The sequence below is a fragment of the Schistocerca cancellata genome, chromosome 10 (assembly GCF_023864275.1).
Source record: "Schistocerca cancellata isolate TAMUIC-IGC-003103 chromosome 10, iqSchCanc2.1, whole genome shotgun sequence".
NCBI lineage: Eukaryota > Metazoa > Arthropoda > Insecta > Orthoptera > Acrididae > Schistocerca > Schistocerca cancellata.
Genome location: NC_064635.1, coordinates 222335536 through 222356910, shown reverse-complemented (window position 1 = coordinate 222356910; position 21375 = coordinate 222335536). Strand labels below are relative to the sequence as shown.

General features: G+C 36.8%; 1 protein-coding gene across 1 annotated transcript in view; it reads right to left on the bottom strand.

The window, feature by feature from the left end:
• Positions 1-766: 766 nt before the first annotated feature.
• Positions 767-21375, bottom strand: part of LOC126106286 (craniofacial development protein 2-like) — a 63379-nt gene continuing 42770 nt past the window's right edge. Inside the window, exons 2-3 of the mRNA XM_049912507.1 lie at positions 2934-3174; positions 767-789 (exon numbers count right to left, since the gene is read on the bottom strand). Coding sequence (XP_049768464.1) covers positions 767-789; positions 2934-3174 — 264 coding nt within the window. The remainder of the gene's footprint in view (positions 790-2933; positions 3175-21375) is intronic.

The following is a 21375-nucleotide window of genomic DNA, read 5'->3' as shown; positions in this document are numbered from 1 at the left end:
TTTGTATTTGGTCACTGCATTTACTACACTCCAGACCATCTTGCACTTATTTTTGAATGAATGGGAACTAAAGAAGTTATATTGATTCTTAGTCTCGTCTGCATGTTTATAATCCTTTTGAGCTCTTAAGTGTATTAGCTTATCCATATCTGTTTGTGTAGTCTAGAAAAATCTAAATATATTTGAAATCTGTTTTTCATATTGTCTATTTCAAAAATATACCACGCATTCTTATGATTATTAGGTTATATGTGTTGTGGTTGACTTTACATCTGTATTGAGGAAAATTGGTCAACAAATTATTTGAAAGAAATTGTCAAAGACTTTTTTTAGCAAAACTAAGACTATTATTGTAAAATAAATTCTTCCAATTATAATTATCGACTGAAACCATAAAACTAGACATTAGTCCTGCATTATTGGTCTTGTAATGGCCACCTAAGGATTGTTCAGCTTGTTAGATTTCGTACTAGGCCAATTTATTTCTATCCAAACTCACTCATGATCTAAGAAAGCAAGAACAGCTACATCTGAACACATTAATTCTCTAAAATGTGTAAGTATATTATCAAGACAAGCCGCTTCATTCGTAGCTGTACATTTTGGAAAAGTAAAATTGTCTTAGCAGAACTTTAAATTCATTTACTTTGTGTAATGGTTTATTATCCCAAATACAGCATTTATGTCACCATCAATCATTACACTGTACTTTCTCCACTGAGCACTACGAAAAAAGTTTAATAAATTCTCAAGTTTTTCTAAAACTTTATTCAGTCACAATTGGCTGATCTGAAAAGTGATAGAATAACAATTTTTAAAAGCTCAAAATATATCAAAACTAGACATAGTTGTCTCACTGGGAATTCCGCGATCGTTCAATAAGTAAAATATGGAGTTTCAGTCTTCGATCGCTATTCTTTATTTCCAATTACCGGTTTCGGGCTAGCTGCCCATCTTCAGATCTGTTAGACAATGTTAAAAATGTAATTAATAAGAGAGATACAGTTAGTGAAAAACTATCTTAGTTTACAAAATGAAATTTTGGAACATATAAAATGCCAACATACCATATGTTGTAGTTACAGAGTAACTTGTCCGTACAGAACACACTGTTCACTGTCATAAGTAAAGTAAATTTCAATCTGTTAAAACATTATGTCGCAGTATTTAAGAGTAATCTGATTGGTAACAGTAAAAAGTGCCCTCTACCTATAACTATTGTGCATCTGTTATTATTTCGCCGTATATATTATTGGCGAATATTCTTTTTAATAAAACAATTTTTAAGGTAATAACAAATGAATAATCTTTTTGAGTGGATCATGAAACGAAAAAAAATTTTTACATTAATTTAAAATTTCTTTATAAAGAAACATAAAATATAATTAAAATGTAGATATCCTTCCGAAAATGTGCGTTTACTCTTCTTTGTTTTTGATTGGTGGTTGAGTGGATTTCCCTATGCCTGAGCGTATACAACGCCACGCCGAGTTGTCTTGCGCCGCGCCCAATTCACCTCGCCGCCAGTACGCTGAGGGCCGTTCCGCTGTAGCTGTTTCTTACTGGGGCGTGCTGCTGCGTTCAAGAGTAAGCCTAAAACAGGTCTTTAAAAATCTCATAATAATTCCTGTGCATAAAATCACTTTGCTCATTTAATAGGCCTGGGGTTTTTCTTTGATGTGCGTATATTTCAAGCTCTTCTAGCACGTTGAGATAGAGACTTTTTGGAGCTTTATGTAGCACCTCCATTTGTTGATTTATATTACTAACTTCATGTCTACTCTCTTTTACATGTGTTCCAAATGCTGTTCGATTGCTATGGCTACAATGTTCCCTGTATCGAATTTCAAAGTTCCGCCCTGTTTGTCCTATATAATAACTGTCACATTCAGCACATTTAATCTTATATACTCCGGAATTATTGTATTTCATTCGTTTCGTCGTTGCTGGTTTATGTCTTAATCTATGTGCCATTTGCCCTTCGTTCTGAAATGCCACTGCGATGTTTTTTGGAAAGCATTTAGCAATTCTTTCCGACACACGCCCTTTGTATGTCAGGGTGACAAACTTCTTCTTAACTTTAATTTTCCTAGAATCGCTAATGATGCCCGCGGATTTGTTTTTGATTTTGTTAAACATACGTGTAACATCTTGTGTCCTGTATGCGTTAGCTGCTGCTACTTGCTTAATAATACCCAGTTCTTTCTGCAACTCATCTTCCTGTAGTGGCAATCTGAGGGCTCTGTTGCACATTGCATGAAAGTACGCTCTTTTATGCTGTGCCGGGTGGTGCGACGTCGCTACTATGATGTTGTCGGAGCACGTGTCTTTTCTATAGACGCCGAAAACGTGCCTGCCTCCCTCCTTTCTGACAGTCAAATCTAAATAGTTAATCGTCCTGTTGTTTTCCATTTCTAGTGTGAATTGAATTTTTGGATGCTGCTCGTTTAAAACTTTAGTCATTTCCTCTACGTCTTCTTTTTCCCCTTTGAATAATAAAATAGTGTCGTCAACATACCGTCTGTAATAAATTAACTTCTCCTTAATTTCTGGAAAAGAGCTAAAAACTTTGTTCTCAAAGTCATTCATAAAAATTTCAGCTAAAATGCCTGATAGACTGTTACCCATAGCTAAACCTTCATCTTGAATAAAAACTTTATCGTTAAAGATAAAACTATTAAAACTCAGTGTGAACTCTAGCATATCTACGAGTTCGACGATTTCACCCATGCTCATTGACTTATTTTTTATCAGGTTTTTCCTTATAATTTGCAAAGTTTCTGGTATTGGTATATTAGTGTAGAGGTTCACGACGTCCAATGAGGCTAGGACTGCATCCTCTGGGATTGCAATGTCCTTCACTTCGTTCGCGAAACATACACTATTTTTTACGTTGTAAACTTGCTCGTATTTATACACAGATTTTAACTTACGGTACAAAGCTTTATTCAAGAGCTCATTAACGGCTTCCTTCCCATTGCAAATAACACGCATTGGTTTATTCTCCTTGTGCAATTTTATTTGCGCTCTTGCTTCTGGTGTTCTTGGATTCATCTTTACTAATCTAGCTTTTTCATTTGGAGTGAATAAAAATTGTATTGCTTCTATCCTTGCCTTTAAATCTGTCTGAAACTTCTTTGTTAAATCTTTTTTGACTTCTTTAATTCCATTTTCCTGAAAAAACCGCATTGTCTTATCTATATATTCCTTTTCGTAAATGACAACTGAGGTACTGCCCTTATCTGACTTAATCACGATTGCGTTATTAGAATCCAGTTTTAAGTTAATTTCTTTCACTAACCTCATCTCACTATATTTACCGTTATGTAAAGTTTTCTGGCATTCAATTGCCTCTTTGGATTTGATTGCCAAAGAAGAGTAAACGCACATTTTCGGAAGGATATCTACATTTTAATTATATTTTATGTTTCTTTATAAAGAAATTTTAAATTAATGTAAAAATTTTTTTCGTTTCATGATCCACTCAAAAAGATTATTCATTTGTTATTACCTTAAAAATTGTTTTATTAAAAAGAATATTCGCCAATAATATATACGGCGAAATAATAACAGATGCACAATAGTTATAGGTAGAGGGCACTTTTTACTGTTACCAATCAGATTACTCTTAAATACTGCGACATAATGTTTTAACAGTTTGAAATTTACTTTACTTATGACAGTGAACAGTGTGTTCTGTACGGACAAGTTACTCTGTAACTACAACATATGGTATGTTGGCATTTTATATGTTCCAAAATTTCATTTTGTAAACTAAGATAGTTTTTCACTAACTGTATCTCTCTTATTAATTACATTTTTAACATTGTCTAACAGATCTGAAGATGGGCAGCTAGCCCGAAACCGGTAATTGGAAATAAAGAATAGCGATCGAAGACTGAAACTCCATATTTTACTCAAAATATATCCCTGTAACTTAAAAGTGTAGCTCACTACACAAAAAACCTAGATCTAATTCACTATTACCATTTATTAAACCTAGCTTTATATTAATTGATACATCTCCATGAAATCATCTAATACATGAAATGAAATTTCATTTCTATTACAGCTGTACTTGCCAACACATGTGAATCGAGGTCATTCGCATTTGCAAAATCAGTGAGAACTATATGTTCTGCACTCACTCCTTAAACACTCAGGCAACTTATCTTAAATGACAATGTTGATGAATAAGTTGTATTATAAGGGCAGTCATGGTATCTGCTATTTTTGTGAACATTGACTAGCTTCAGACTGGATCATGTCACAGGGTGAAGAACTATTTACAAAATTTCTAACATTAAATTTCCTCTGATCTTTGATATTTTCTTGACTATCGTCAAGGGCCTAGTATAGATATTTACAAAATCTTGTTAATTTTTAAGTTTTCTCTCCAGTGCGAATCCAGATAAACCATCTAGTCCCAAGCCTTCTTTGTTACCCCTAAAAATAATTTTCCTTCAAACAATAGACTCTAACCTATCTGTTTGTGCTAAGCCTAACTTGTCAGCTAGATTTATGATTTCCTAAGACACACATTATTTTCCAAGCCCATTCAGGTGCAGGCCATAAGGTATCAATTCTTTTACCTAAGTCAGTTATATTTACAAAATAAAATTTTTAAAGTAGTTACAGAGTTTCTTCATGTCTTAATTTTCTCATGCCACTTCCACATTCATGCACGATCAGAATGGAAGATCGTGATGAAATGGTGTTGTTTTGTAGGTCATGCAACTTTTTTTCTGAATGACCATAAAAACAGTTTTCCCTCTTTTTCTGCTACATCATTTGCTCCGGCAAGAAAAAATTGCCATTTTGCTAGCATCTATAGGTGCAGAACTTGCCACAATCTCTTTAAATTTTGCACAAAGTTTTCTTTCGACTAAGATATGAAGCCTCAAACTGCTTTGAATAATATCAATTATTTTCCATTTGGAATTTTTTTTCATGAGGTCTTATGCGACGAAACAGCTGATTTCATCGGTCCCTGAGCTTATGCACTACTTAATCTAACTTAAACTAACTTACATTGAGGATAACACACACACCCATGCCCAAGGAAGGACTTGAACCTCTGACGGGGGTAGCCATGCAGACTGTGACAAGGTGCCTTAGACTGCGTGGCTACCTCGTGTGGCTGTTACTTTCCATCCTTAGATGTCTGCATAGAAATGTATTTTCACAGGCGTAGGTCTGCATTTACATCTTGGTGTCTTTGGGCTTTTATTTCTTTACATCCATTGACATTTGGCTAATTTTTACTGCATTCTTTACTCACTTCACTTTGATTAGGCTTACATGGGTTTGGCAGTTTAACTTGTAAGTCTACTTTAATGTTTTATTCTTTAACACCAAGTGTTCAAGAACGTGAAATCCCTTTTTCAGGGATGGAAAATTTACATGATCTTTCTTCAGCATAGGACTGCAACTTTTTGTGTTAGGATAAATCTCCTAGCATTTCTGTAAACAGTCTTTTGACCTACATTGATTGTTTCTTTTTACTCATCCTGGAAAAGTTTTTTCTGAGTTCCAAATCAATCACTGTGTACTCCTTTTACAGTTTCTCATTTTCTTTAGCCAAAGCCAAGGTCTCCTCTATAATAGCAGATACAATGGAAATGGAAATGAGCGTTTGGCGTCATTGGCCGGGAGGCCCCTCGCGGGGCAGGTCCGGCCGCCTTGGCGCAGGTCTTATTACATTCGGCGCCACATTGGGCGACCTGCACGCCGGATGGGGATGAAATGATGATGAACACAACACAACACCCAGTCCCTGAGCGGAGAAAATCTCCGACAATAACTTGTAGAGAATTATAGTCTTGTGTACCTGATGTTTATCTTCCTCCAGCATGATATTGTCTGTATCCTCCAGGCAAACTTTGCACTCCTATTCGCTGGTTTTGTCTGGAAGAGAGCCTTCAGTTAACTTTGCACATCGAAAATGTGTACAATAATAACGCTCATCTCCATAGAATACCGTTTTTCACGTTTTAATACACTTTGTTCATGTTATACACATGACAAATCTACTTTTGTTGGAAGCTGACTCAGAGGTAAGCATACTACTTGCCGCCATCTTTCACTCAAGTCAAACTCAAACACACTTCATACTATGCAACAAAATAATTGCAGACATGTGTTCCCAATTGTTTTCGTATCATTCCCACATATTCAACTACACATGTTATTTCCGTTAACTAATCCCATCAAAGTATCAAACCAAAGATCGCTGATTTTATGAGCCACATAATTATTTTAACTTTGTCTGATTTATATTACAGTCGCTGTTTGGATCTGACAAGGTGGTGGTGTTTGGTCCTGTTTCCATATGGCGTTGGTTATACCCACATATTCGTTACAACTGTTTTAAGAATACGTTTTTGGTGTAGATTTTAAACTTTGAGAAAGGTCTTAAAGGTAATTGTGGTGTGACATTCTTAAGCATTTTAACTGTGGTTCTTGTTCATAATTTTTTCTCAAAAAATTATCTATCTGAGAAAATTTTTTCTCAAATAATGATCTATCATAGGTGCAACCACAATGGGGGTGGGTATCTGTTGAGAGTCCAGACAAACATGTGGTTCCTGAAGAGGGACAGCAAGCTTTCCAGTAGTTGCAGGGGCAACAGTCTGTATGATTGACTGATGTGGCCTTGTAACACTAACCAAAAGGGCCGTGCTGTGCTGGTACTGCGAATGGCTGAAAGCAAGGGGAAACTACAGCCATAATTTTTCGTGAGGCCATGCAGCTTTACAGTATGGTTAAATGATAATGGCGTCCTCTTGTGTAAAATATTCTGGAAGTGAAATAGTCCCCCATATGGATCTCCAGGCGGGGACTACTCAGGAGGACATTGTTATCAGGAGAAAGAAAACTGGCGTTCTATGGATTGGAGAATGGACTGTCAGATCCCTTAACCGGGCAGGTAGGTTAGAAAAGTAAAAAGGGAGATTGATAGGCCAAAGTTAGATATAGTGGGAATTAGTGAAGTTTGGTGCCAGGAGGAACAAGAATTATGGTCCGGTGAATACAGCTTTATAAGTACAAAATCAAATAGGGTGAATGCAGTTGTAGGTTTAATAATCAATAGGAAAATAGGAATGCAGGTAAGCTACTACAAACAGCATAGTGAACGCATTATTGTCGCCAAGACAGATACGAAGACCACGCATACTACATTAGTAAAAGTTTGTATGCCAACTAGCTCTGCAGAAGATGAAGAGATTGATGAAATGTATGATGAGATATTTGGGAAGATGGGACCTGGATAAACTGAAAGAAGTAGAGGTTGTAGAGAGTTTCAGGGAGAGCATTAGGGAACGATTGACAAGAATGGGGGAAAGAAGTACAGCAGAAGAAGAATGGGTAGCTTTGAGAGATGAAATAGTGAAGGTAGCATAGGATCAAGTAAGTAAAAAGATGGGGGCTAATAGAAATCCTTAGGTAACAGAAGACATATTAAATTTAATTGGTGAAAGCAGAAAATATAAAAAATGCAGTAAATGAAGCAGGCAAAAAGGAATACACAACGTCTCAAAAATGAGATCGACAGGAAGTGCAAAATGGCTGAGCAGGGATGGCTAGAGGACAAATGTAAGGATGTGGAGGCGCATATCACTAGGGTTAAGATACATACTGCCTACAGGAAAATTAAAGAGACCTTTGGAGATAAGAGAACCACTTGCACGAATATCAAGAGCTCAGATGGAAACCCAGTTCTAAGCAAAGAAGGGAGAGCAGAAAGGTGGAAGGAGCATATTCTAGCGTTAAAAGGTTTTTTTTGTTTGGCTTTTCACATTTAACCAAATATAACATTGATGTTGATAATTCATGGCAATGTTTGCCGACAAGATAAAGAATGCAACCTTTTAACACTAGATTGCGTACTCACGGCAGTTCTCCTTGGCCGTTTCTTGGTACGACTTGGAAAAAGAGAAAAATTAATGAATGATCGATGATGCGTCGGTTCTCGATTGTGTTTAGGAGACGTACGGATTGATTGCGTGAAAATAGTTTCTCAAATGACCTCTTAACCCGGATTGCTTTCACGCAATCAGACTCTTCAATGAAATTACCTAAGGGACCTATTTGAATAATAAAAAAATTGGAAATGAATGCAAAACAGTGAAATTTTGTAAAAAAAGTTGTCAGATCGTAAATTGAACACGTTAATGGTCTCCCAAATACAATCGACACACCGCGATAAAGAGCGAACCTGTAACAAAGTTCATTTAAACATAAACATTATTTGTGGTTGATTTAAAGAAAAGAATAAGCATAGATTTTCTGTATAGTGAAGCTTCAATATATTCGTAAAGAACAAAGGCGTTAAACTATAAACATTAACAAATTTACAATGTATACAAAACTTACATTTTTATGTTTTTCTCATACATGGAGCAGTCCAACAATCGCTGCTTCTGTATGTGTGATATTTTGTAAAAAATTAAATGTTCTGGCGTGCGCTTAAGTATTTTTTATCGTCACAAAGTTTACAAAAGCGTTTTTGTTTTCTTGGTGATAACGTGGTTTTTCACACCAAAAGAAATATAACTTGTAGCGGTGCTACACAACACGTCTTAACAAGTCGGCAACCAAACATCAGAGGTAATGAAGTACATGTTATCATATCGGCGACCAGAAGTACAACTAACTATAAAGACTCTAGAATTTTCCTAACAAATGATAAATTGTTCTTTCTTCTGTTTCGCAGCTTCTTGCTATCAAGCGCTGCGGCAATGATTTTAAATATCTGCGCCCAGCGAGTCATAGTATTTAAAAGTACCTTTTAAACGCTGGCCGCGCGTCTTGGTATAGGCGAACGTTATAAACAGATTTCGTTTTTTTTTTTTTTACTCTCGTGTTGTCATGCTTAGTATCACTGCAAACTGCAGCTCGAGGGCTATCCTTTTCTCATATGCAAAATGTCTGAAATCCAATAATATCACATTGCTTCCCGCGTGAGGAGCGATGACTCCGTCAGGATCATCGAGACTCACGCGTAGTCGTGATATTATTGCTTTCGTGAAACAAGTTAGTATTACTTGCAAAAATTCTTTACAATAGATATTACACACTGCATCAGACAAAGTGATTAACATACAGAGTATCAGGTAAGTATATTCGTACGACTGAAATTGATAGTAATTTGTCCATAGGGTAACTACATGACAATTGAACTGTGCCCTTTCTAATGTATTGTACAAGGATAACAAATGTTCATTTCTCGGGAAAAGATAATGAAATTAAGATAAAGAGACACATACATAGATACATTATACATGGCATAATAAATATAAAAAAAAAACAAAGAAATAAATTACTTGACTTCGCAGGAAGTCTGGGTGCTGTGTGCACTCGTGGAAAAAATATGTTACAAAAAATTGACATTCTTGTTTTACAGTGACATACTACAGGAATATTTTTGTCGTTGTTTCGTCGAAGATTTCTTGCAGTAAATACGTAGCACTTTACTTATTTGTGGCTTTTATGACCTGCAAAAAAAAATGTTTCACTACACTTGGGTAGGTATGAGTTGCACTGGGAGTGGTAGAACTTCGGGTATAAATGATAGCACTGCACTTGAGAGGGGAAATTGATTACACTTTCACAGTGGAGGAAAAGTAGGGCATCACTTTCACTGTGGAAGTTGGAGTAGTTGTCGGGGTGTGATGTTGCGTTGGAAATACGTCATGGGTCAGGAACTGGAAGACTGGTTCTGCAACATGTTGAGCCGTATGGTGGCGGTCTCTATTTCACTTGACACTTGTCCGTGCTTCCATTTATGTTTTCGTACATGAAAAATATAGAAAAAAATCTGTATTAGAATTTGCTTACTTACTAATAACTTAGTCTAAAAGAAAATTGGGTTAGGTAAGGATAACAATTGTTTATGTACATAAGGTCTCATTCTCTTAGGAATGCTTAGTTCTCATATTTATCTATTTTCCTGGTTTTATTTGGTTCGACACGTTTTCGTCATTACTCGGCCTGGTCAGTAAATTCAGTAGCTATTGTCAAAATCGAGCTTAAGACTCTTCCGATTAGTGTCTTTATAATTTCACAAGGTACATGAGTGCTTAATTCATTGCTTTATCATATTTTATTTTGAATGCATTTCAAACACATTTGGCATCCGCGCTCGTTGTTCAAAGAAAAATTGATTGTTGAGCGCTCAGCGTACACAGTGTTACGTCCGTTGGTCACAATCACGTGACAATAACTTGACAGTTCCACAACGCTAGCAACAGTATTCTGCGAGAAGCAGAGCGTTAGGTGTCTACTAGCCGTGGTGTGAGTTTTTACACAGTTTTTCATCGACTCTGGATTACGGAAGCAGCCAGATGCGGCGACTGCCGCAGCTGTTTCGAAGAATGCGTCCGTGGAAAGGCGTACAGTACCGTTTGTGGTAAGTACAACACTTATTCACTTTCACTGTTCGGCTTTCTACATCGTGGTTTCGTGGTACAAGTACTTATAACATTACTTCACACGCGGTATTTCACGCGTGTCCTTGGAGTTATCACCTTTTCAGTTCACACGTTATTATTAATTCGTGTTAACATTTATTTGGTCGTCATGTTAAGGTTCACACGCACCACTTTTATACGTGTCCATTAATTACTTGTCTATAGTCGGTGCACACGCAGCAGCACATACGTGTCCATTTATTACTGACTGCATTATTACTACAAAGTACAGTTAACATTTAGTATACATATCACGTCTAAAAATTATTTACAAAGAAATATTTAGTCTCTGTGACTACAAGGCCTGACGAAAAGCGTGTCTCTTGTTCGTAGTTTGTGCTTCCAAGGCACTTTAGGTTTACACTTTGTTCGAAATCTTGTTATTCTTTTCTTTTTACAATAGTTACTTTTTTCGCAAGTTCAGCTCTTTTATTTTCTCTCTATTACGTCGTTAGTTTGAAGACATAGTCAATGTGGCTTCGTTTACGTGATGAACAGTTCGTGTTCAAACTACCATTGGGAAATTGGGAAGCTTGGTGTTCCCTGTCGTGCAATTGCACATAACAAATCTTAATTGAACTCGCAATTTGCGAAGAATAAGCATAGCCCGTCGACAACGAATGTGTCACGACTATCCATTCGTATAGCCTGTATGTATCAACCATGCAACCAGTTCGTAAAATTCACTTCTCTACTGGATAAGGTAGGATGGTAAGGATACTGGTTAGAGGAAAACACAAAAGACTTTTATGGAGTGAAGAGATTTGAAGACACAGTGTTAATGACGTATGATATGATGAGCTTAACATAAATTATTATCACCTTAGTTTTTCATGACAAATAGTATAATTAAATCGATACAGTAGTTTCAGTGTCGTCTGATTCAGCTCTCTAAACAATTTTCTATGCATATCTAAAATTACTTAAACCATGCATTAGCAGTGAACTGTGTCTGTTAACTATCTCCTGTTCCATGTATCGTAAAATTGTTTTCTAAAAAAAAAAACGTCGTATCTCGAGGACCTGAAATAGATATTTCTAGTACTAAACTAATTTATTTATAAATGATCTTTGTATTTCAGCTGCACTGTGCCGTAAAATTGTTATGAGCGTATACGGTTTTCTTCGTATTATAATAAAATAATTGAGTTGCGCACTTCTTTCCTGCTACCTGGATCGTTATTGATTACTTGATTCTTATATGCTAAGCTGCTGCTTTTTGCCTGCTGCGTTTCATAGGTGGTCTCATAAAATTTGTTGTCACACACTCCTTATGCATAACATAACATTTACCTCATTAGAGTAAGCGACCTTGATAATTTTTATTTATTTATTTATTTATTTTTTTTTTTTTACCTACGAGCAATCATTCTGGTCTGAATGATCATTTTAATTTATTTCATTCAAGAGGAGAGAGCTTTGCTATACTTAAAACTAGTGGTAGCAGGTGGCACTTAGCACGTCCCTACTATAATATATGTCAGCTCTTTCGGCTGTGGCCGTTCATGGCTCAATTAACTTAAAACTAACTTACATCTAAGGCAAATCTTGCTCTCCTACAATAAATGTGTTTTACTTAAGGTGCTCATATAAATTACTTATCTTGTTGTGGCAGGTCGACAGGGTGTTAGTCCTGTGCACTACTCTTACATACGTTGGTACTTCACACATAGTATGACAATTTATAGTGTGTGTGTATATTTTCTTTTAGCAGCTTAACTTAACAGATATTTTCAATGGTTGACTCGGTATTTCTTCAAGTCTGCGTGATGAAACAATCCTTTATTCGTCCAGATACAGGGTCAGCTAATAGATAGCAACCAATGTGCGGCTTTCTTAAGATAATATATGGTCCTTCATACAAGTGCTGCCACTTGCGATTCTTATGATGAATCAAAGATGGTTTGAAGTGGGTCTTTAATAGCACTCGTTCATTTGTACGATACGATAAGACTTCGCTAATGTGTTTGTCATGCGCCTTTTTTTCTTAGGTTAGCATGAGTGGTTAAAGATATGAGAGCTTATTGGTTCCGCAGCTTCCCCGTGGAGGCCTAAAGAAGCTGCTAATGGTTTTCCGACTGGGGTGGAGCTGAAATGTCAGTTATTTTTATTTGACTAGTATTTTGCGACCTACCAGGTCGAAAATTTGCGTTCGTATCCCATACTACTTGTGCATCTGTTGATTGCGTGTTATTTGACATCGCGTTTGGTGCTTGGTTCGCCTGTGTGTAAAAAATAGTCGGATTTCCTTGGCTATTATAACCGGCGGTGTCAGGAAAAGCATCCGACGAATTGTCCTGACTATTTTTCCTGAACTGTTGGTTGCGTTGGTGAGAAAATGTCGCATTTTTCGGCTGTGAAAAATTTATTTGCTGAGAGGGAGTGAAGTGACTCGGCTGACTGTACTGTTGTGGTCTGTTATAATTGTTCCATTTCTTTCCCTTGTGACGACTTCCATTATTCGTCTTGTTGTTCTGGTACTGGTAATTACCGTTATGATTTATCGGTGAATTACCGTATTGTTGCTGTGTGTTTTGATAAATCGGATTGTACCTATTCTGGTGTGGATGTTTGTTATATTGTTTTCCATTACGGCGGTTGAAACTGTTATGATTGCCGTAAGGCTGAGCGTTTGGTTGTCCCGTGTTATGTTGGTATGACATTCCATTGACGCAATTTGTTATGTGCTGCTGCGGAGCGGGCGGTCCATTATTATAATTATTCCGCGCGCTCGCACGCACATCCTCATAGATCATATCCAAATTGTCAAGAACAGAAAGAAAGGCTTCTAGGTCTTCTTCACTCACATTAACTAGTTTTTCTCTTATTGACACAGGAAGTTTTGACTTTAAGATCATGATTACATCTTTGGTTGAAATGGGCGTGACCCAATACTGAATTTTACGTAGATATTTTTCAAAATAACGTCTCAAGCCTCCTCCTTTGGTGTTGAAAGGTTCGGCGTTGTAAACCTCTTTTCGGAGTCTTTGTTGTATACCTGAACTCCAGAATTTATTCAAAAAATGCTTTTCAAAATCTGCATAGGTGTGACATTTGTCTATTATTTCTGTACCCCAAATTGATCCTTCACCGTGTACATAGCCTAAGATGAACTGTATCCGCTGCCTGTCGTTCCATGATTCCGGAAAAGCACCTGTGAATGATTTTAGAAATACCATGGGATGTATATTTCGTTTTTCAGGTATAAAAGGCTGAAAAACTCTGTGTTTTAGCACACTCTCGTCTCGCATTAGTTCAACGAGTGTGAGTTGATTGGCATGACTACGTGACGTAGAAGTTTCGCCACGCGTATTATTTACTGTTGGTGAGAATTGTACATGACACTCGGGATATTGACGATTATCGTGTTCTGGCGGTAGCGAATACTCACTTTGATTGTCACCTTGCAATTCCGTAACTTGTCGTCTCAGTTGATCTATATCATTGCTTAGCTGACGTTTCCATTCCGGAAGATCGTGGCTAAATGCTCGTCTGATTTCACCTAATTCACTGGTTAAAGTGTCACCAGAAGTACCGGGAGCGGTTAAGATTTCTGCTGTAGCAGATTTAACCGTACCCTTTAGTTCAGCGTGTACCTTGCTGACAATGTACTGTTCTTTGGATTGCATCCACTCTTCAAATTCCCTATTAAGTGTATTGCTTATACCGGTGTTGACATCTGCGATCTTTTTGTCAATATTGACATCGGATATTTGCTGAGCAAGGTCTTCGACTCGCTCGCCAACGTGGTTGACACTTTCTGTCAATTGGCTTTGTTAACTGTGCCATTCGAGTGTCAAGATTACCCATGTTTGCTTCAAAACTGGTTTTCATATCAGCAAACAATTTTAGTATATCTGACAGCGAGCATTCATGTGACTGCGACGCGGTCTGTGGCGCCGACAGCTCACGTGTCGCTTTGTCGTCTGTTGTTCCCTCACTACGAGATTCAGGTTTGTTTACACCCGCGCGCGGTCTAAGTTGCCTTGGTTGCTCATCAGCCATCGTAAATTTAAAGTAGTTACACTGCACGAGCTAGAAAAGATATTTTTTTTTTTTAAATTATGATTTTCACTTGTCAGGTGCGCCAAGGATTTCGCGTCCTGATTTCTCAGATATTGCTTGCGCGTTATAAACAATTGAAACTCTGACACACGAAAATGCCAATATGGCAACGAGAGAGATAAAATAAATGAAAAACACTTATAGAGCACTGAAACTGGCACAGATAGCGGCCATTGTGATTCACTAAAATGCACAACAATGGAAATTCTTGCTAACTATTTCTAACTATTGTAAGCGAAATGATGAAATAGAGGCGGGTCTAATAGAAAAAAAGAAACAGAAATTTGGAAATTAAATTGCTTGAGGAAAAGGAAAAAAACGTAAAGAGTGAATGTCACGAGCCGACTGAATGCTCGGTACGCAAAGCTTCAAACGCAATGAAAAATCGTACTCACATTAGTTGTCTTGCGCGCTGCTATTTATTGCTGTTGTGAATTCTTGCTGCGATTTTCTGCATATGCGTCCTTTTTTTGTCACTGGTTTTGGCTTCCAATTTTCTCCAGATGGTAGCATGAAAATAAAAAGAACAAATTAGTTTTTTAGTTATGTCCCTGTTCGGGCGCCACATCTACCGTTAAAAGGTTTTTTTTGTTTGGCTTTTCACATTTAACCAAATATAACATTGATGTTGATAATTCATGGCAATGTTTGCCGACAAGATAAAGAATGCAACCTTTTAACACTAGATTGCGTACTCACGGCAGTTCTCCTTGGCCGTTTCTTGGTACGACTTGGAAAAAGAGAAAAATTAATGAATGATCGATGATGCGTCGGTTCTCGATTGTGTTTAGGAGACGTACGGATTGATTGCGTGAAAATAGTTTCTCAAATGACCTCTTAACCCGGATTGCTTTCACGCAATCAGACTCTTCAATGAAATTACCTAAGGGACCTATTTGAATAATAAAAAAATTGGAAATGAATGCAAAACAGTGAAATTTTGTAAAAAAAGTTGTCAGATCGTAAATTGAACACGTTAATGGTCTCCCAAATACAATCGACACACCGCGATAAAGAGCGAACCTGTAACAAAGTTCATTTAAACATAAACATTATTTGTGGTTGATTTAAAGAAAAGAATAAGCATAGATTTTCTGTATAGTGAAGCTTCAATATATTCGTAAAGAACAAAGGCGTTAAACTATAAACATTAACAAATTTACAATGTATACAAAACTTACATTTTTATGTTTTTCTCATACATGGAGCAGTCCAACAATCGCTGCTTCTGTATGTGTGATATTTTGTAAAAAATTAAATGTCCTGGCGTGCGCTTAAGTATTTTTTATCGTCACAAAGTTTACAAAAGCGTTTTTGTTTTCTTGGTGATAACGTGGTTTTTCACACCAAAAGAAATATAACTTGTAGCGGTGCTACACAACACGTCTTAACAAGTCGGCAACCAAACATCAGAGGTAATGAAGTACATGTTATCATATCGGCGACCAGAAGTACAACTAACTATAAAGACTCTAGAATTTTCCTAACAAATGATAAATTGTTCTTTCTTCTGTTTCGCAGCTTCTTGCTATCAAGCGCTGCGGCAATGATTTTAAATATCTGCGCCCAGCGAGTCATAGTATTTAAAAGTACCTTTTAAACGCTGGCCGCGCGTCTTGGTATAGGCGAACGTTATAAACAGATTTCGTTTTTTTTTTTTTTACTCTCGTGTTGTCATGCTTAGTATCACTGCAAACTGCAGCTCGAGGGCTATCCTTTTCTCATATGCAAAATGTCTGAAATCCAATAATATCACAATATAGAGGGTCTATACAAGAGCAATGTTCTTGAGGACAATATTATGGAAATGGAAGAGAATGTAGATGAAAATGAAATGGGAGATATGATATTGCGTGAAGAGTTTGACAGAGCACTAAAGGACCTAAGCTGAAACATGGCCCCAGAAGTAGACAACATTCCATTAGAACTACTGATGCCCTTGGGAGAGCCACGCCTAACAAAACTCTACCATCTGGTGAGCAAGATGTATGAGACAGGCGAAATACCCTCAGACTGCGGGAATTAGATTAGGAAATGAGACGTTTAAAGTAGTAAATGAGTTTTGCTATTTGGGGAGCAAAATAGTTGTTGATGGCCGAAGTAGAGGGGATATAAAATGTAGGCTGGTAATGGCAAGGAAACCGTTTCCGAAGAAGAGAAATTTGTTAACTTCGAGTATAGATTTAAGTGTCAGGAAGTCGTTTCTGAAAGTATTTGTATGGAGTGTAGATATGTATGGATGATGAATAATTTAGACAAGAAGAGAATAGAAGCTTTCGTAACGTGGTGCAACGGAAGAATGCTGAAGATTACATGGGCAGATCACATAACTTATGAGGAGGTATTGAAGAGAATTGGAGAGAAGACAAATTTGTGACACAACCTGACTAGGAGAAGGTATCGCTTGGTAGGACATATTCTGGGATATCAAAGGATCACCAATTTAATATTAGAGGGCAGCGTGGAAGGTGCAGTAGGTACTTGGAGATGAAGTATCTTGCACAGGATAGAGTAGCGGGGAGAGCTGCATCAAACCAGTCTCTGGACTGAAGACCACAACAACAACAATTATCCATCAAACTGTAACCATCATATCATGTTACTTTTAGTTCCCCACTTCAAAAGCAGTGCATATGGCGCAATTTGTTGTAATTTTCGTTAGTTCCTAATTTGTTTCAGTAGTTTGTTTTAACCATAAACTCGACAAAACAGTAATTTTAGATTCAACAGCATCACATCACATCAAATCAAGTCAAAACATTCCAAAATATATTTTACATGGCAGCATTTCCACAGGCCATCAATGGACCGCTATGTCACAGAAACGTTTCTCGCAAAAAAAGTTTTGATGGGCTCATCTTCTGCTAATGACAGAAGCTAAACTACTTTCGCTGCGTTCGTTATGTTAAGTTAGTGAATGTTATTATTGTGGTTTGTTTTCCATGGCAAAATGCAAATGTTCTATGACACCTTGGATATTTTTTCCATTGAATGTTCTTACAGAAGCGAGGTCACGATTATGAAAGTGAGAAATGATTTAGGTTTTACAACAACAGAATAGAGCTGACATTCTTACAGCATATATATAGGAAATTAAATTGATTATGCAATTTTCATTAAATAACATTTTAAATGAAGTAGACAGCTCTATAGAAGGAGAAAAATACAATTGTTTGTAACGTTATTAGCTACTCATGGAAAAATATAATGACTAAGGTAATCAGGTTTTGTTTATGCCCTTATAAAATTGTTTTATGTGTTTGTATGTATGTATTTTCGATGCCACTAAATGTCACGGTATTGAAATATTGTTTCAATTCTCAGCGCTTTTCCACACAAAAATTGACCAAGAATATACATTATGATGTTTTCTTTGGACATTAGTAAACTGTATTGTTGTTAATTCCCCAATACCAATGCTACATTCTGACTTTTTGTAACACAGATGGTGACTCATCACCTGAATCTGTTCTAAGCGAAATGACGTGACTATACATGACGAACAGTGTAAATACCCCCTGCAATGACAGTGCCATGACATGACATGACATGATGTGATGGTCAGCGCTAATTGGTTCTAACAAGCGAAGAAGTGTATTTAAGACTCCAAGGCAGTGAAGTCCAAACATAGAAGAGATGAAGGATAAGATGATCAATATTGCTGAATGAACAGTTTCGACATGGACTACTAAGAGACGTTGATTTTTTGTACCAAAATACTAAGGAAGCAGGCATGGTGAGAGTGGTAGTCGATCCAGAATGAAACTAGATTTTAAAAATTTAAGGCGGTTCAATGACAGACACAAAGAGTGAAAAGGAACATTGAGTGTACGTATGATAAGGAGCAACTCTGTGAAAATGTAAATGACTTTCATTGCAACAGCATGCTACTTCTGCAAAATTTTTTAACATTACCACTGAACGACCATCCTCCTAAATTTTTGTTTTCAAAAAGGAAATAGAAAGCTAGCATTATTCAATAAAGGAAACTATGAATTATCAGCTAAATGTTTCAAGGATGTATCGAGTAGTGCCAAACGAAAAGATTACTTCCCGTTTCAATTCCTGATGTAATGTTTTCGGAATAAAAACCATCATATAAGAAAGAACTATTAGAAGTTATTCAAGACATATAAAGCAGCAGCTGAAGATGGAACTGTATCAGAATTGTAGAAACAAACTGACTGAAAATTAACTTAGATGTTACATGAATATAACATAGTATTTGCTTGGCAGATAAAATTCTACAGGATTAGGAGTGCACATTAATCCATTCCTTACATAAGAGGGGAGATGAAACTGATGCAAACAACTATAGAGGAATATCACTGTTACTAGTTAACACAGCTGACTTTCCAAAGCACTAAATAATATGGTAGAGAAGTGGGTAGACACATGATCAGGGAGCGTGAAGGTGGATTTTAGAAGGGTGGAGCCTTAAGGTCATAGTCCAAGACAGAAGAGCAAGATGCATCCTCTGGGTCACTGTGATTTTGGTCAAAAACGAGTGCAACCCTATTGACAGAACACCTCTGTCTTAAATTTTGGAAGAGTCCTGTATTGAAGGCAAAAGAAGAAACATAATTTGACTGACACTAATGAAAAAAAAAACCAGTTAAACTTTTATGAGAAGTATGTGAAGCTTACAAGGTCAAACAGGTTTTAGAGGAGGTGGTCTGGCCCTTCGAATGTTCAACTGTGTTCTTGAAACGACAATCTGAGAATGGGAATAAGAACTCAGGAAGGGTAGAGTTTATGATTTGGTAGAAATTAGACTACAAATTCAAGAATCTTTGAATTTACTGTTTATCTTTTGCTGACAGTCTTACAGTACTATCAGGAGACATAGCAGTGGCAACAACAAACACCAACAATTGCGAGAAAATTGTAGAAAAAAGGGTTTTCAAATACCCTATGCAAAAACAGGATTATGAGGAATCTAAAAGATGCTCCAAATATGAAAATAGGTTATGGCAAAATTAAGGAGTAAACAAATTTAAATATCTTTGTGAGGTTATGCAGAAGAACTGCCATGATGGGTAGGCTACCAAAACTGATGTCTAGGAAGATGGTAATGGCCTTTCAGTTGACTACAAGAAGACATTAATGCAATTCAGAGGACTGATGCTATATTTGATAGTGATAGAGTGAATCTACATGCAAGTGTTACAGAGATGTATCATTAACTCAAATGGGAATCCCCAGAGGGAAGACAATGTTCTTTTCATGCAACACTGTTGACAAAATTTAAAGAACTGGCATTTGCAGCTGACTGCAGTACGATTCTACTCTCATCAACGTATATTTTCCGTCAGGACTACGAAGACAAGAAAAAGAAATTAGGGTTGCTTTGGAGACATACAGGCTGTCGCGATTTCCATCTCTCCATTTGCAAGTGGAACGGGAAGGAAACGACCTGTAGTGGCACAGGGTACCACTGCATGCTCCGTATGGCAGTTTGCAGAGTATGTATATAGATGTCAATGTAAATCTAGAGACATAGGGCTTGTGTACAAAAAGAAATCTATCTTTTCTCAAGCAAAGTTACAATAATAAAACCAGAATCTTATGAATTACTATATAAAGTCATTATTTATCTTTGTTACTAATAATTTCGAAAAATACTTGACCAATTTACTTCACACTTTTACACAATATTCTAATGAGTATTCTGATGGGGATAGGCTGTATGTTTTATTATACATCATATAAAATATATACATAATGTGTATAGGGTAAACATTGTTAACAAACCTCACAAATAGTTTGTAACCGATTTTCTTTGAATTTATACATAATGCTCTAATGAACATTGGGATGGGCAGAGGGTAGATATTTTTTAATATAGACAATTGGCTGGTCGGTTTATTTGGGGTAGAGGATCAAACATCGAGGTCATCAGTCCCATTGGATTAGGGGAAGATGGAGAAGTAAGTCAGCCATGCTCTTTCGAAGGAATCATCCTGGCATTTGCCTGTAGCGATTTAGGGAAATCACAGAAAACCCAAATCAGGATGGCCAGACAGATGTTTGAACATTCATCTTCCCAAATGCGAGTCCAGTGTGCTAACCACTGCCCCACCTGGCTCGGTGGATATGTATAATGTATTATTATATATGTAATATAGAAAGAGAAAATGTTCTTATAAAAGTTGGAGAAAGTTCTTGACCAATTTACTTTAAAAATTTCCACGATACTCTAGTTAACGTGCAGTCAGGTACAAGCTATATGTTGTTACTGTATAAATACATATAAAATATATAAAGTGGATACATTGTTAGTGAAAAGGTCTTGACTGATGGTTGGGTTGTTCGGGGAAGGAGACTAGACAGCGAGGTCTTCGGTCTCATTGGATTAGGAAAGGACGGGGAAGGAAGTTGGCTGTGCCCTTTCAAAGGAACCATCCTGGCATTTGCCTCGAGCGATTTAGGGAAATCACAGGAAACCTAAATCAGAATGGCTGAATGCGGGATTGAACCATCATCCTCCCGAATGCGAGACCAGTGTGTAGCCACTGCGCCACCTCTCTTGGTCTTGACTGATGTACTTCAAATTTTTACACACTACTCTATTTCAGACAGACATAGCTATCTATATTAATACATGTAGTATCCAAATGTATATACATAGTACATACAGGTGAAACATTATTACCAAAAAACTTGAAAAGTTGATAGCCAATTTACTTCAAATTTTCTATGATACTCTAACAAACATTAGGACTGGAACTGTCTAGATATTTTTAAGTATCTATAACATATAAATACGTAGAGAATATACAAATGGGAATTGTTATTACTTAAATGTCAAGAATTTCTTGCCCAACTTACTTCAAAT